The following is a 17,815-nucleotide window of genomic DNA, read 5'->3' on the forward strand; positions in this document are numbered from 1 at the left end:
CTGCAGGCAGTCACTTCAAAAAAGTAGTTTCATTATTAGATGAGAAAATGAAGGTCCAAGTATCAGTATTTGAATTTCGCGCCGAAACCCCAGCGCCGGTACGTCAGCGTGACGTCAGGGATTCCGAAGTATGTTTTCGCATTTGGGCCGCGTTGGCTGAAAAAAGGTTCCCGAAACTTGCCATGTTTAATATTTGGTTCCTTTAGAACACAATGTAGTCAATTTGTACCACTATATATAATTAGTAGGCCCTAGAAGATGCCATCAAAATCCAAGACGTCACAGCCCCCAGGATCGGGAACTTAAGTAGGTGTCGCCACCCGTACTTCGTTCTTGCGCTTTTTCTGGCTTACCAAACGTCTTATCGTTGTAAGAGTGGTGGTTTTGGCATTGTAGAAAGGTAATTTACTGATGCAGAAGAAATCATTTTTCACTTTAGTGTCCTTTAAAGCTCATAATTCCCAATTTCTCTCTGCTACACTTAAGACCTAGATTTGTCACTGCATTGCCATACATATGCAAGTGTCTGTAAATCTCTTGCATTGTCCGCTAGTAGCACTGCATCATCTGCATACATCAGTCCGGGGACCTTCTGTTGCACCGTTTGTCCATTATGCAAGTAAGGTAAATCAAACCCTAATTCACTATTTTCCAGTTGTCTTTCTATGCCCTTAACATAAGGCGTGAACATCATTGGAGACCGAGGACATCCTTGCTTCAGTCCTTGATGAATTTCCACTTCATTACATTTTTGGCCATACCATACAATTTGTACTCGGTTTTCTGTGTATCTCCCTCAGCAGCTCCACGAAATCATCTATACCTTTGTGCTTCATAATATCCCCTAACAATTCCCTGTCTACGTTTTCTAGAAATGCTGTCCATAAAGGTCTATTCTGAGCTACTCAAATATCTATGCACTTAGTTAGTACAAGTATATTATCCTCTAAGCGTCTGCCTGGTCTGAACCCATTCTGTAGTTCGCCAGGACATTGTTTTTCTCCACCCACTTCGACAGTGATAAATTTGTCTTGCATTGCCATTCTATATACAGTCGACTCCCGTTAATACGAAGTTCACGGGGACCGCAAAAAACTTCAAATTAAACGAACTTCCAATTAAGCACAAAACACAAAAAACAGCACTTTATTTGTGGCGAATTCGAGTATTTTCTCTAAGAAAAATAGTCGGTCATCTTGCTTTGCTTCTTCTTGCCGAATCGCGCTGCTGAAAGCAAGTTCTGCAGGCTGTAGATGTGGCGGAACGGTTCTTCCGCGTTACCTTCAGCGGCAAAGAAGCGCTCCGCAAGAGCAAGGCCTGCAGCTACATCGGCAGCCTTAGGTTGCGGCTCGCCTTCAACGTCATCGTCGCTTTCCTGTGTCGCTTCCTGGGGCCGAATAATCTCTACAATTTCGCTATCCGTCAGCGCACCGCACGTTTCGACCACCTTGTCTACGGCGACGTAATCTTCGAAATTGACGTCCCCGAGAGCATCACCAAAATCAGTGCCGTCAAGCTCGCTTGTTGACGCTTCCTCCGCTGAAATTTCAGAGGCATCCTCCGAAGAAGCTGCCACAAAACCGCAAGCCCTGAAGCAGTTTGCGATTGTTTCTTGCTTCACACGATCCCATGCTCGCGCCAACATGTGGATGGCACTAAGCAGGCTCACCTCGTACTTTGTGGAGCTATCCATACACAAAATCATGCGCTCGAGGAGGTGCCGCCTGTACAGGACTTTAACATTCTTGATGGTGCCTTGTTCCATTGGCTGCAAAACAGCCGTTGTGTTTGCAGGCAAAAATGCGAGGCGTATTGCACTCAAGGCTGGCACATTCACGTGAGCACTGCAGTGATCGACAAGGAACAACACCTTGCGGTTCGAAGCAGCAAACTTGCGGTCCAATTTGCTTATCCAGCTCTTGAAGATTTCGGCCGTCATCCACGCTTTTTTGTTCACCTCATAGTCCACAGGCAGCGTCTTCACGCCTTTAAAACATCTCGGCTTCGCGGCTTTCCCGATCACAAGTAACCGACATCGTTCCGTGCCAGTCATGTTTGCCGCGATCAGCACCGACACTCTCTCCTTGCTGCGTTTGCCCCCAGCACAGTCGTCGTCCTTGAATGTCAGGGTCTTCTCTGGTAGAAGCCGATAGAAGAGTGCAGTCTCATCTGCATTGAAGATTTCTTCCGGTCTGTATTCGGCGAGATATTCACGCAGCTTTCCGTCCTTCCACGTGGCGCATGTTTCCTGGTTAACGGACGCCTTTTCACCACACACGCTCTTGAAAACCAGGTCATGGCGATCTTTAAAGCGCGTCAGCCATCCATCTGACGAAACGAAGTCCTCGATCCCCAACATTGCTGCAAGCGTTCGGGCTTTCATCGCAACGATGTCTCCGCTGAGAGGAAGTTTGTTGCTCCTGGCCTCCCTAATCCAAACCAGCAGAGCCTTCTCCAACTCTGGGTAAGCGCCAGTGCGCATTCGCTTCCGAGAAGTATTGAACTTGTCGTTCTCAAATGCATCCATTATTGTGCGCTTATTCTTAATGTAAGGGAGCGTGTTCGGCTTGATCCCTTACTTCCGCGCTATGTCTTGTTTGGCGGCACCTCCCTTCTCAACTTCCTTCAAAACCTCGACTTTCGTTGCCAGGTCGAGCGTGCGATAAGAGCCACTGCGCGACTAGGTACAGTCAATTCCGAATCACCCGTGGAACAACCTAGCCTACGAGCTTCCCGCACAAAGGCGCTCGACCAACACACGCCTGACATACGCTGCGCACGCTTCAAGACTAATCTCGCACAATCTCGCCACTGCCAGTATGCAGCGCTGCGTGCACCTATGGCACCCGCGTGGCCTCCGTGATCAGCTCCGGCCACGCGCGGCAGCCGCACGTGGCCTCCTGCGGGAGCCGCTTCGCCTCCCGCCGGAGTTCATCGCGGAGGCCACGGCAGCCGTAGCAATGAATAATCGTGCCGCTCCAAGATGGATGGCGTTGCGGGCGGCTGCGGTGACGATGACATCAACGCGGAGCACGGAACTGTTGCAACACTTGAAAAATTGCACATTCTACCAAAGAATGACGGTCACCTCGAGGATCCCGGCTGAAAATTAACTTCCAATTAAACAATATTACTGGATGAGGACTTCGAATTATCGAGCGATTTCTTCTATAGGATTACATGCAAAACTGACAGGACCAGCACTTCACTTCTAATTAACCGAAAATTCCAATTAAGCGGCTTCGAATTATCGGGAGTCGACTGTATCACCGACGTTACTGTAACTGGCTTGCACGAGCTCATAGTATCCTTATCACCTTCGCCTTTGTAGATGTGGTTCATCTTGCTTTCACAGCATCCAACTGGAATGTTCCCTCTGAACACTCGATGCCATCTACCGCCACCACCACGAAACTTGTGTGTGGCCTCTGGAATGGGCTCTTTTCTCGCGCTTATTTCTAGACATGCTGCACCATCTAGTGGCACTGCCGAGAAGTCCGTTATAAGCAGGTTCGACTGTGTACTTATTGCATGTTTTCTTTTTTTTTTTTTAAACAATGAACCATGTCATATATTTACACATTTTAGTGACAGAATTTGAATTTCTTTGCTTGTTTCAAAGGGTTGATTGAGTATGGAACTCCCCGCATTGGCTTTCTCAGAGTGTAGTTGCTTTTTGAGCAACTTTAAAGGCTGAAATTTGACCATGCTTTCAGCAGGCATTGTGGTTATTGTTTTGAAGAGCCTAGGCAAAAACGCAGTTGTGCCTGAAGTTTTTTAAACCTCAGATCACTTTGTAGAACTAAGAGTTCCTTCACTGCCTGCATTAGCATACGCATAAGTCCGAACTTAAGAGGTACCTTTAGGCCGGGGGCTCCTATCTAAATACACGGGAAAGGAGAAATCATTTTTTTCGTCAACCACTCTACCATTTGTTCAGGTTTGCTGCACTTAAAAAGTTAAAATCTACTGACTGTTAGAAGCGTTAGGCAGTAGTGTTTCTAGAATAGAAATTGTTGAAAATAGAAAAAGTTCAGAAAATGAAATCAAGTTTACAACTCTGTAATTCAGCAACAAAAACAGATATTGGAATTCTGTCAGTTTCACCTAATAGCACATTTAAGGTGGACAGATTTGATGTATTATACATGGTTCTCAAATCCATCACTAATATTCGAGTAGCATTTTTGCAGTATCTTCGTGAACATTGTAACAAACTTACATGAGATATAAATTAATATATCGGATTTGTTTGTTTTGGATGTTCCTATGGATGCAATTTACAGAATGGTGGTATCTGTTTTTAATGCAGAGGGTCAAAGTTGTAAACTTCGGGCTTCCAATTTTTTTAAACACTCAGCTATATAAACATTCTTGTAAAAAATGTCTTGCCATAAATCAAAATTCTGCTTCCAACAGTCACTAGAATTTAACTTTTTCTTTTGAATGCCGTAAATTTCATTAAAAGGAGCCCAGGGGTTATATTGGAAAAGCATTTCTGCGTTTTACATGTATTTGAATAGGTGCCGTCGGAGTTGGGGCTGAACTAAAGCTTTCTCTTAAATGCATCTGCATCTTCTCCTTTAAGCTACACAATTCTTTCCTACCCTGCTCATACATTCTTCCATTGTGTTTGTACCATTAACATGTCTTAAAATTTGAATGAATGCATTCATGGCATATGTATGAGCTTGTCCTTTTTTTTCACATACATACTATTAGGGGAAAACAGTTACTGACACTTCTTTTTGAAATATTAACCTTTTGTTCTGTTCCATTGTGACATTTCAGTATTGCATGCATTAGAGAAAATGTTAACCTGTTAACAATAGGCTATATTATTTATCGGGCTACAAAAAACCTTCTACGCTACTTATTTAGCTGTGTGGGAAACTGCACACATTGTGAGCAAGCATATGGATGCACCACATGCTAATAAAGCAAGTGATTTTCTGCTAGTTTTGATGTGTCCATGCCTGTAACAGTGCTTTTTTTTAGCCATGCAATAGACCATTTTCTGACATGTTCCAAATTTGTGGTGAAAATGCACTAACAATATTACGCTGAAAAATGGCATATGTGCTGAACAGCATATTGCCAGTTAACCATACGAAAAATGCATTCATAAAGCGCTGTGACTAGACAATCGTTGCTATGCAACTGACCAATCAAGTTTTTAATAGTTGCTCCTGTTCCAGTTTAAATTATCTCTGTACCTCACTTGAGCCAGTGTTTCCCAAACCTGCAACCCATAAAAATACGAGCATTTGGAGGCCAAAAGTTATTTCATCTTGCTTGTGGTCTGTTCTGTTTTTTTTTTTTATTGTGCTATGTCACACCCTAAAGTCCACTCCCTTTGAGTACCACCACTGTCCCTAAATTTTCAGTGCTGTGAGCTTTTTATTTTGAATGTGTTACCAGTAAGAAAGAGGACAAAAGTTTTTTTACTTGAGGGTCTTTGTTGTTACAGTAAACAAAGCGGGCCAGAACACACTGAGAAAAGTATGCTTCCTAAGATAAATGTTTTTGACTATTCGATTCTTACACTAAATCAAGTTAGTTTACTGCGTTGCACAGTTTCTTCAGACAGAGATGTTTGAATGTCTGTTTAAATGGTATCATGGAGTTCAGATTAAGTTTTCAATACTGAACCTGCAATACAGAGCACATGATTCAGTTTAGCCAGCATAGGCTACTTTGCTACAGATCATTTGTGACCCTGTGGGGTTCATGACCCACAGAAGCACTGCAGTGCACAAAATGGTTGGTCACCGAAACGTCCAACTGAAATGAAGTGGCAGAGTCTGCATTGCCATAGCCATCAGCGGAATTTGTATGTGAACGACAGCAATGCCGGAACACTTTGTGCCTATCTGTGCCTTTAAAGCCTTTATTCTTGCGTTTACTGCCGCGCATGACACCGCGCTGGCTGCGGGCTTTCATAATTGCGTATGTCGCTATCCGTGATTGCATTGATAGCTGCTGCAGTTTCTTCTGCAGCAGTTACAGCAAAAAGTAGTTTCATTTTGACTCAATACGCATGTTGGCCGGGTGGCTAAAAAGACTGCGGTTTCATCTGCAGTTGCAGCGAATGGTAGTTTCGTTCCGACTCTGTGAGTGTGTCGGCCACATGCCTTATAATACTCGCATCAATATGTCGGCCGTGGTTTCCTCCGTAGTGATTGCGGCAACCAGTTGTTTCGTTTTGACTCGGTACAAAGCTGTCGAGGATGAAGAGCACATCGTGATAGACGTGCGGCCTATTGGCGATCAGCTCACTGGCGAAAAAGTAACGAGGATGGACACGCAATAGCGGAAAGTGTGTCGCAAATGGAGGCGCACGTTGCTGCCATGCTGCGAAGGAAGTCGTGAGGCCTTGAGCGCAGCATTGAGAGCCAATCGGCCACAAAATGACGAGGATTGCAGCTTCCACACTGCATTTCTGCAAAATAGCAAAAGGATTTGCACATTAATTTCCTAACAAAACCATGCTGACATAGTAAGCATTTGCTTCTTGTTTTCTGGATACCCTCGAAAATGCGACATTTGGTTAATTCGGACTCTGACATTTTTTTTCCGGTCCCATGAAATCCAAATTAACGAGGTTTTTTGTAATATGTGATATATAGCTCCTGTCATATGTAGGGATGAGCGAATAGTGATTTGGTCGAATAATTTTGACCAAATCCCTATTTGTCCATCCCTACATATGACAAGTGCTATCTGTGCAATTTCCAAACGAAGCCACAGGTGACTTGGGGTGAAGCCTGCTTCGTCTTTCTGCCTGTGGTCTCCCCCATTGCTGAAAAAAGCTTCCACCAAACATTCTTTTTTCTATTTGCTGATTATGCTTATTCTCGATGCATTTCGCACATTTAAATGTCAATAAACAAAATTTTCTGGTATTTGTATATGCCATCATTAAGTAACCCTTTGAAGGTCGACATTTATCGCCATATGCGACCACCCAGGGTCGATTTCTTTTATTGCAGATTCCAATTCTTCTTCGGGACTTATTTCGAAAAAAATTTACTGTAATTATTTTAGGGTGACCATAAAGTGAGAAAAAAATATTTTGAGTTGGTATATATGTACTCTTCATTCATGAATAACAACAATAAAAAAGGAAATAAACTTATAAAAATTAAAAATTTGATGCATTGTTACACACATAGTTCAAGGCTTTGAAAATGTGCACACGAGAATATTTCGCAAGACTCAAATCTTCCTGCTCTTACACTAATATGTACATCCATAGCATAATAGAACTGCGTAAGTGTGCGCACTCAAGAAAACTGTGTGGTTGTGTACCCGTCAGAAAAGCTAAACGTGTGACGAACTTCTACTAATCTTCATCTTATCGCCCATCAGAGGCAATTAGTTTTTGCGAGTGTCCAAAAAATAAAAAGCGACGAAAGCGCATGCATGGCGGCATCCTTCCTATGCGCACCCCTGTGAGCACTAAACAAGTGAGAGACAGGCGGTCGCCCTTTGAGCAATTAGTAATGAGATAGCCATCAGTTTTGCAAGCACAAGAAGCCGAAACTGCCTGTGGAACAAAACCCAAACCACTGCCCGCCCGCGTGCGCGCCAGTGCGGGAGCGGTAGTATATAGACGCGTGGGAGCAAACTAGCTCTATAACAAACTATGCAACGAAAACAGAAAGAAGGAGGCGTGTGAAAAAAAATTAACTGTATTCCCACATTGGCGTGTTTTTTAAACGTAGAGATGGTGGCTAAATATATGGCATCGACCACTTTTGGACTCGTTCGTGGCGCCGTATGTTTATGTCATTGACCCTTAAAGGGTTAAAGAACCCCACGTGGTAAAAATTAATTTGGAGTCTATGTCGACGCAGCAGAATACATAGAACGCAACTGTATGTCCCTTGCAGGGGTGGACTCCTCAGGTCAAATACGCGCTGGTGGTTCAATTCGCACCAGAAGCTCCGAAACAGCGGAAGAGGCAGCTATCGCTCTGGCAATAGCCTCCACACATTGTCATTACATTATTAGCGATTACAGAGCAGCAGTACGCAATTTTGCGAAAGGTTGGTTCTTGGCTCCCGTAAAACACATAGTAGACACCAACCAACACCCACGACCAATCCAGATCATTTGGGCACCAGCACACTCCTCCCTACCCGGCAATGATGCCGCCCACACCGCCGCTCGAGGACTCGCCAACTGAGCACCCGGATGGCTCACGCTAGGATCAGAGAGGGATCGCATGGTCAGTTACCAGGAAATAACTCAGCACTACAGGTTAGCCAGGGCAGTGTACCCGCCAGCACACAAATCGCTTAACAAGCGACAAGAAGTAGCTTGGAGACGTCTTCAGACGAACACCTACCCCAACCCCGTAGCCTATCACTACTACTATCCGGACCAATACCCTAATACATGTAAGCATTGTAAGCAAAAAGCGGATCTGTTCCATATTATATGGTCGTGTCCAGCCGAAAATCACACAAATCACGAAATAAGTAATACTGAGCAGTGGGAGGCCGTGTTGCTCAGCTCCGACCCTGACCTGCAGGCCAAGGTCATCGAGAGAGCTGAAGAAGCCGCCCGGGCCCAGGGGCTGCCTAACAACAAGGTCATCCGTCAATACCTTGTTTTTAAGTAGTCTTTACTCACTCACTCACTCTCTGGAGTCCCCCATGCAACGTGCCTCTTAATCAATCATATTGTAATTTCGGTACGTAAAACCCCAGAATTAATTTTCTTCTCTTTCTCTCTCTCCTTTTTTTTAACATTGGCACTCTCTTCTTTTGCCGTGGCTAGTACCCACAAGTGACATTCTTTCCCTGTTTTCTCCCATACTGGAGTGAGGTACCAAGTAACGTTTACATCACAAGTTCCCCTTCTTCTCTATTTTTGCTGTGTGGGGCACACTTCCGGTGCCTGTTTTGCGTGTTTTGAACGATTTACAGAAGGGGTGTGTCATAATTGATGAGGTTGCCGGCATTTGGTGTAACATTGACACTTTTCTGGGAATCAAGGAGCTCTTGGAAGCAAAAGGCACAGAGGCTGCCATTTGAATTTTCACCTGCCTGTTGCAGCATACCATGGTGTAATACCTTGCAGAAACTATTTTCAGCACATGATCTATGTGTCACACTTGTTCACTTGCAATGCCCGAATCTGATGAGAGGCCGACGTTCTAGGCATCATGAGCCTTGTGGAACAGAATACCTGACTGTGCAGATTTCTTGTAATACAAAACTTAATGTTGATATTAGTGTGCATTACTAAAATATGCATGTCTTGCAACAGTCCCACACTTTTTCTCCCCTTTAGCAATGACGCTGGAGAAGCTGCTGGAGACAGCCAAAATGAGGTAAGAATTTTTTTGACGAGGCTCTATAAATACCTTTCAAATGTTGACCTGCTTGAAACAAGTTGCACCAATCTTCAATATTTCTTATGTTGGCTTAAGAAAAGCTTGCTACACTGTATGTTGTATTGTTCAGGGGAAAACTTATAAACAGCCTCGGCGACCCACTGGCTTTATTGTTCTCAAGTTTCATACAGAGCTGATGGGATCATGGCACTGCATTTGTATGTCAATGCATTTTAATACTACATGTGGGAACTGCACTTGCCTATTTCATGCAGCATGAATACATACCTTCTTGTTGTTCTTAGTGATGCCTGAATAATGACCCACCATGGTGTCTTGATGGCTGTGGGATTTAGCTGGCAAGAAGTGCTATTGGTAACAAAGGAAACGGGAAGCAACATTATAGTGCAAGCAGAAAAAGGGCATTTACTTCTCCTGCTATACAACAATGCTGGATAGCTGAAATATATGTAGCAGGCATTAGGCAAGCCAGACTGCCGACGAAGGAGCAGAGGGTTTTGAAGGTGCTATCATGCTGTCTTGTATGCTGCTGACCCACAGCTTAATAATAGCCGCTAGCCTATTAAGTGTTATTCGCCCTGAACGTTGCGTTCTTACATATATAGAAGGAATAGTTCCTCAATGGAGACACTTTGAAGGATCAAGAAAGTTCGATTTGCTACGCAAGATTACTGAGCGACTGTTTGCTTGGGCTGAACACCTTGGAGGAAGGAGAGCTTAGGAGAGGTCTCAACTAGCCCAGCTGCATTGGAAAAAGTGTGGCCACAGTTGTGTACTCCTTTTGCAAAGGAGCGCTGGTACTGGTGGTCTTAATGGTAATTTCATAGCAATCTAGCCTCGGTTCCCTGTTCAAGCAAGGGAATCTGCTTCACGACTGTTGTTCATGAATGTTGGCATGACTGCACTTGCACTGCATGTTCCCAGAACTTTTCTTTTCATGCTGTGTTCCGCAATTACTGCAACACACGCTTGACTGCACGGTACGCCAGTGTGGCGATGACTAGGTGAACAGTGAGTCTTTGAGAAAAGGGGGGACAGAAAGGGTAGAAAATGGATGAGTAGGATGGCCCACCAAGATGGTAGTGCCTTTACATCAAACTTCGGAAAATGTCAGGGCTTCTCCTCTTTTGTATTCCTAGTCCATGCAGACACTAAGAAATGGGCGATTGGTGGGTGCAGTCTCGTAAATTGATGTGCATTTGAGCAATCATGTTCATCCACATTGGTGTCGCATTTCCAAGTCAAATGGGAAGCGTTTGGCAGGTAAGATCTGCAAAAAGCAACGACAAGTGCGCGGTCAGTCTGCACACATTGCCATCCCGCAGCCACAGAAGGGGCAGCAAGTTCTTCTCGCACCTGAGTTGCTCAGGCTGTCAGGTGGCATTAGCATAGGAATGCTCACGCCATCGCTTTATAGCTCGTAACCATGACACAGGGTGCCACCTTCACACATGCGTTGTGCGGGAAGCCGAACATAGGGAGATGCAAGAGTCTTGCAGGAAAGATGTCTGGGGATGCAAGGCAGTTGAGCGTCTTCATAAGCTGCTGAGCATAAGGTGACGGGTTTGATTCCCAGCTGCGGCAGTCAAGTAAACATTGCACTTTTTATATCTCCATTATTATTAGGTCCGTCTTGAAAATTTCTTCGGAAGTATACTCATTGAAAGGCATCACACTCATTCCAAGTCTCAGGCTTGAGGAAAAAAATGTTGCAGGGCCTTCTTAAACTTGAGCCTTCACTACAGTGTCTCACAGCCCATGTGTTACTTTGGGACGTTAAACACCCATAATATAATGCTCAAATAAAAAGAATTTCTCTTCAAGGAATAGTAGTGCCACCTCTGACTGCAAGGCCAATACTGCTGAGCGTTGCTTAGGGCCTACAGTGGTTGCTTCACCCCTGTTTACATGGGCAGTACCACTCTTTCCGATTAAAAAATATTTTTTGGAGAAGCATCACGGCAGATGGCACTTACTGCATGTTCAATTTCTACCGAAATGTGTTGTTAATCAAAACAGACACAGTATCACTGCAAACAACGTTGCTGATCTGATGTCACTGCAGACGACACATACTCTAAGTTTGTACTGCACCCACAGGCAGTATTGAGCTTAACAAGCTGCCATATGCTACTCTTCTGTGTGGAAGTTGAATGAAAAAGTCTGGTTTAGTGAGGTCAGCTTCATACACCTGTCTCTACCTGATCAACACGACATTCGGTACTGCCAGTAAAGTTTATCAGGGTGCATGGGAGTGCCTAGGCTGAGCTCTTGCTTTTGCACCTTTTGAAGAGCTTCATGTGTGCTTTTGCAGTGCTTGCTATGCATGAACACTGTGCTCTCCCCCACCCATGCATGCCACAGTTCTAATTGAATGCTTCCTGCTACCCTCATTCTTTCCTTTTTCTCTCAATTTCTCCCATGGAAAAAAAAAAAAATTTTAGGAATCTGAACCTGTAAGTTCAGCCCTTGCCTTGCTTCAGAGTGTGCTGCACAGAATTTTGAGCTTGCCACAGCAGATTAAAAATCGCCTTGGCTACATGGTAAGCGGTTTGGGGGTGTAAAGTGAAGTGTGCTGATTTTTGAGGTTGTGATTGCTTGGATGTGAAATCTACAGTATTGACATTCTCAGGTTTGAAGAGTATGAATTAAAGATAAGCTTGCAAAATGTGGGGTTTATAATGAGATGTTGGAGTGTAAGCAAATGACTTGACATGTTCTTGTGGCTCCAGAAGTTGACACCTAATGTTACTTGTGGCTCCAGAAGTTGACACCTAATGTTAAACATCAATATTTTTCTTTTTTTTCTGTGTTTTTTGAATATTGAATTTGGTCATGCAGTGCTGTTCCTAACTCTCCTTTTTTTTTGACTGGTGGAATGCTTCATGTATTGTCTGGAAGTGATTCACTTCTAAGCTGTTTTCATTGTGAGGTTTAAACAAAAGTGCAGATACTGTGGCATCCATAAACTCTCAAAGTGCAGGTCAGTGCACTGCTTATGATGAAACACGTGCACACTATTGAATGGTTAACGTGCTCTGACTGCAGAAGTTTACGCCTAAATGTAAACAGTAACATTGCTTTTGTGTGTGTATTTTCTGAAAGAAGGAATTGTCCGCAGTTAATCATTGTATAAGTGTTTTTTTCTACCATAGCATTGTACGTGTGTTTTCCACTCTGTGCTAACTACAACTGTTGATGCCTTGTTGCTTGTAGTCAAATGCTGTTGGAGTTGGCGGAATGTTGAAAGCATCGATTCAAGTGTCTTTGTGCTAGTTTTGTCAGTGTGTGAAACATTATTTCGATTCAACTACTTGCCGCCTTAGTGGACATAAAGCTACATGATTATTCTGCTCTGGCTGGTGCATATGCTTCTGAGTTGTAAAAGCCTATGCGCCATGCGCAGCGCAAATAGGGGTGCCACTGAAAGCCACATAGCGGCAGCCGTTCGAACCGCAGGGGGGCCTTGTGCCGGAGACGCCTGCTTCCACTGCAGGCATGATTGAAGTGTGTGCGTGCGGTTTGCTGCTTGTGCGTGTCCCAGATAGTTACTTTTGCGGTGTCAGTGTGCACAACGAAATCGCACTGTACAATAATGGACAGGTGTCCGACTTCATGGCTGTCTGGGACGACATTCTCTCCTTACGCGGCAAGTGTTTGCCGCACATGAGCATCAACAAGCTTGCCTATGAAGTGGAGTTCATCGCCAGTATGCCGCTTTCATTGTAACGCCCCGGCCGCTAATGGCTTCATTTGTTGGCCCGTGAACCAACATTCTTTATGCACACACTCGCTTTGTTTACACGCCGTGTTTTCTATAGTAGGTTGAGGGAGCACCGTCGCGCCTGAGAATGGTTCGTACAGGTGCGCTCATGTGAGAAGCCAGTGACGGTAAAGCTTGCAAACCAGCTTGATGAGCTTGAGCAAAATAGCACATATGAGACTCCAACCATAATTAAGGGTTAATTGTTTTTATGTTTGCGTCTTACCACTGTCTGCACAGCACAGATTTCACAGGTTTGAATGTTAAACAAGCAGAGCGCTTCGATGATTTCACCGGAGCACGCTAGTGAGATATCGGAAGACGCCATAGCTGAAAATTTGCCTCCCTGGTCAGTCAAAAGCATGTTCCTTTATATCTTATGTTATTTTTTAGTATCACCACCATTTTTACTAGTATCACCCTCGCATCCAAATGCAGAATTAGACTGCATGTTGTATCGCCTGTTGTAGTGCCCTGAGTCTGAATAGCCAATGCAGCGCTTTTTAATTAGTTAAAAGAGCATGTTGACACAATAACAGTTTGAAAGCAAATGCAAAGCATGGCATTAAATAATTATTGTAAACCAATTGCTATATTGAAATCGTTCTCAAAGCAGACACAACTACACTGAAGCAACATGATCATATATTGACCCATTTCATGCATGCAAACGAAGAAAAAGAGAGCAGGCACTCGCTACCACCACTGGCAGGAAAAAAGCAACAAAGAAAGAAACATGGTTTCAGAACTGACCACAACACATGACATAACTGGGGTAAAGTGAATATGCATTAGTTGCACACATCAGGGCTCTGAAGTTTAAGCTGTGAAAATTGCCACGAAGTGACATTAAGAGTTTAAGAAGGAAAAAGAACTGCGACTTCAGACGGGATGTGACGAAGGAGTGGACAGGAGGAGCGGTAACTAGCAATTGAGGTTTATTACCATGAAACACATCGCAGCAAAATGTCGCATCTGTGCGCAGCGTGCCTTGACATACTGATGAACAAAATGAAACACGTGGCAGAAAGCACCTTATATGACTATGGAAAGTGCCAAGGGGCAAAAAATAAACTATCACAGGTTAATCATAAACCCAGTTTTTAATAATCTAACAGTCCCATCTAACTTTAAACGTGGAAGCGTGCTCTAAAGGTGCCGCTGCACCTTTAGAGCACTGAAAAGTAAAAACAGTGATCACTCTAAAACTGCAGTAAAGAAAGCGCGATTGCTTCTCCGTCGTACAGCCACGATCGCCATCGCTCTTGCTCGCCAAGCAGCACCATAAGCTAGGTGCGTGCCTGACGAGTTTTCGCACGTGTTAAAGCACCCAACTCGCAACAGTTGCTTCAAGACATTGCTGAAGGCTGACAGGAGCATTAAATTACGATCAAGAATGCAGACATAACAGCACACCCATAGGTGCTGACGGGAACAGTGCTTCCCCGAGCTCGCCTACGCTTTGCAGCCTTAGTGACAGATGGCGTTGTTGGCGCAAAACGCCGACATCTCTCATAAGGTCTCTGTAGATGCCACCATGTTTGAGACTAGGCAATAATGACCTTTTTCACAAGGCTTCAAGCATGTGGAAGTTGCCCTAGAGTTCCCTACAAGTTACTAGAGGAAGCTCTGCCACTATAGTGTCTATGGAAGCCGCGAGTATAACATATCAGCCAGCAGGGAATTGACAGGCAGTAGCACCACAGGGATTGGCCTAAAGTTCGTCCTTGAGACTTCAAATGTGGCTTTGTGATTTTTCAGATTGACCATATTGAATAGCATATTGCATCATAAGTGCCACAATTCACAATCTTTATGCATGTGCACAGAGACTAATTGTCTCACTGTGTTTTGAAATCTCTGAGTGCTTAGAAATTCAGAAAGTTAAAGCATTTATATTTGAAGCCACATGCTTGAAGAATAAACAAGACCATGTACCATCCATCGTAGTGACAATTGTACTGACAGAGTTCCCTATAATAATTTTTGTAGGAAGCTCTGTGGCCATAACAGTCCAAGAAGTGCAAGAAATGTGCATCTTCAACACCTTAGAGGTCTGTAGAGGCATATAGCATATCTATTTGGTATAAGGGACCTATTGTGGTTACTGCAATGCCGATATATGGCTTTTAGGTCCAGTCTGGCCACAAGAAACTTTGCCTAACAAAATTAAAAGCAAGTACATAAAAAGCAAGTAAGTGAAATAAAGGATGCAAGACAGGAGCATCTTTACAAGGTTGTGGTTGATTTCAACAGCTTTGTGATGCGGAGGTTTAAAATACCTTTTTCAACACTTTTGTGTTCTCTATGTTGCATGGCTTTATGTAGCACTAAAATAAGTTTAGCCTTCTGTATTATGAGAGTACAGTAGTCAACAGATAGCTCTGGTTGTGAAGAGAACTTGAGGTAGCAGTTATTCTGGTTGAGATTGATATTTTTGTGTTTGGGGTACACAGTGAATATGTCAAGAAAAAGACAAAATCTATCAAAACGTTGATTGCAGAGTCCAATATTTGTTTCCTAATTTCTTTTCCATAATGAATGTGTTTTGCTGCCGAATGCGTCGCCCATGGCAACACTTTTCCACAATTCAAGGTATGTCTAGAATGTGTGTGTGTACAGTATTCGTAGCAGCCCTTGAAAGCCTCTGAATACAAGAATACAAATTTCAAGGCCTTGACATTTCTTGAATTTCAGGTAGTGCTCTAAAATTCTTTTGGTTTTGCTTACTGTAGTATTTTGTTGGGGCATATGCACATACTCTTGGTAAATTTGAACATTCTAGCCAATTCAGTCTGGTTAACAACTTTGTGGGCCAGGTTGGTAGCCGTTTGGTCGCTAAGCCTTCTTTGTCCAGCTAAAGAAATCTTCCACATTCTTGATGACTGTGTTTTGTTTCTAAGCTCACAAATATAGCTTACAGTCCCGAAAATCTTTTGTCAGGGTCCTTAAAGTTCTTTTTTTAAAATCTTTGAATCTTTTCCACATGAACTGCCATGAACCCTGAATTATAATTTCACAAAGATGATGCGCAGTGTTACAAATGTATTGCATCAGTATTAGGGACATTTTATAGTAACTTTGATGTACTAACATGTAGAATAGCACATGTCCTGTTTCATGAGATCCTGGTAGTTGTACTGCTTTTGTACTCGAACTGGTGAAAGCTTTCAACAAGTGTAACAGTGCCAATCGCAGTAAACAAGACACAAACAATGCACACAATTTATGCTCTATTTGCACATGTGTCATTCGGGTCTCTCATCTGCACCGTTCACCTTGTCAAAAGTAAACCTTAAACTAGCCTGACATTGTACTCTTGTGTGGAAAGCTAAATTTTGTTGTGATTGGAATCTGTATCTATCATGTTGACAGGAATCAAATTCTGTTCTCCCTCTTTTTCAGGATGATGAAGAATACGTTGATGTTAGTATTGCTTATATTTTGCCGGGCACTTTGTTTTGCATGCTTCTTTTCCATTGTTTGCAACAATGTGTCAATGAGCTTAAGTGGACAACTTTCTTGTATTTCTTCTCACTGCCTAAGCCAGATTTCTTTTCTTTCCATCTTAGGATTCAGAAAAATACTATGAATACGTTAGTATGTTGAAACTTATCATTTTTTTCGGCTTCATTCTGTGGAGGCCGTGTGCTCAGTTTACAATTCCTGTCTGACAAATTTGTCTTGGTTACTCAACATTATACTTTCGTTATGGACATTTACAGTGTTCACAGAAGTGGCCTTACAACAAGGCTGCTCTCTCTGTAGCAACGGTATATCAGTCCTTGTTGAATCAAAGCTTGGAATTGTTCAATAGCCCTTTAATCCTGTTTCATGCTGTTTACATATCCATTGCCCATATCCATATATCCATATTTACATATCCAGTGTGTGCCATGGTTTAGGATGATTAATGACTCAACATAAAGACGCGTAGAATGCAATGACGCGAGATTTTTCCCAGGTAATCATATGTTACGTAGTTTAGCAGTCTTCGGCCAGGGCATTCGACGCAACGTGCCATTTCTGGATATCATTAATGTGCTGTTTAAGTCTTGTTTTGAAGTTGCCAGTTTCTTTAACGCTGACATAGCAACAGTCTGCATGCAGAATGACAGGCACCACGCCTGGGAACTTGTCCTATTCCAAAGGGTGTTTCACATGCATGAGCTTGTCAGTTCCTTGGAGGGAATGTGCGCAACCTGCACGTTAAATGACTGCAGGACGCGTCTAAGCATCTCACTTATGCCTGGGACGTAAGGTATCAAAGCCTGTTTTTTGGGGGCCCAGGGTTGGTGGGTACTGTGCAAGCCAGCTGGCGCCCTACTGCGTCAATGAAGTACTCGGGGTATCCACAAGCCGTCAATTCCCACCGCGCAAGTGCATTGTCTGCCTTACAGTCTTCTGCTGTTGTGCACACGTTTCTCACCAGATGAAGAGAGCCAACAAAAGTCCTCTTTCACAAGTCAGGGTGCACCAATATGTTGTTGAGGTAGTGACCAGTGTGAGTTTGCTTCCTAAACACCTTGAATAACAGATTTGGCCCTTTGCGTTGCACAAGGGCGTCCAAGAACGGCGGTTGTCCTTCAGATTCTGCTTCTGCGGTGAACTTAATTGCTGCTTGTATACTGTTTAGGTGAGCCCTGAAAAAGTCGTGCAAAGCACTGAAACAGTCATTGACATAT

General features: G+C 43.5%; 1 protein-coding gene across 8 annotated transcripts in view; it reads left to right on the forward strand.

Moving 5' to 3' along the window:
• Positions 1 to 17,815, forward strand: part of GCS2alpha (glucosidase 2 subunit alpha) — a 125,767-nt gene that overhangs the window by 10,563 nt on the left and 97,389 nt on the right. For 3 of the 8 annotated variants that reach the window (XM_075700265.1, XM_075700267.1, XM_075700269.1), the window contains exons 5-7: positions 9,304 to 9,343; positions 11,812 to 11,910; positions 16,536 to 16,556. In XM_075700265.1, coding sequence (XP_075556380.1) covers positions 9,304 to 9,343; positions 11,812 to 11,910; positions 16,536 to 16,556 — 160 coding nt within the window. The remainder of the gene's footprint in view (positions 1 to 9,303; positions 9,344 to 11,811; positions 11,911 to 16,535; positions 16,557 to 17,815) is intronic. The other 5 variants (XM_075700268.1, XM_075700272.1, XM_075700271.1 and 2 more) reach the window with 3 other exon arrangements.

The sequence above is a fragment of the Dermacentor variabilis genome, chromosome 7 (genome assembly GCF_050947875.1).
Source record: "Dermacentor variabilis isolate Ectoservices chromosome 7, ASM5094787v1, whole genome shotgun sequence".
NCBI classification, from domain to species: domain Eukaryota; kingdom Metazoa; phylum Arthropoda; class Arachnida; order Ixodida; family Ixodidae; genus Dermacentor; species Dermacentor variabilis.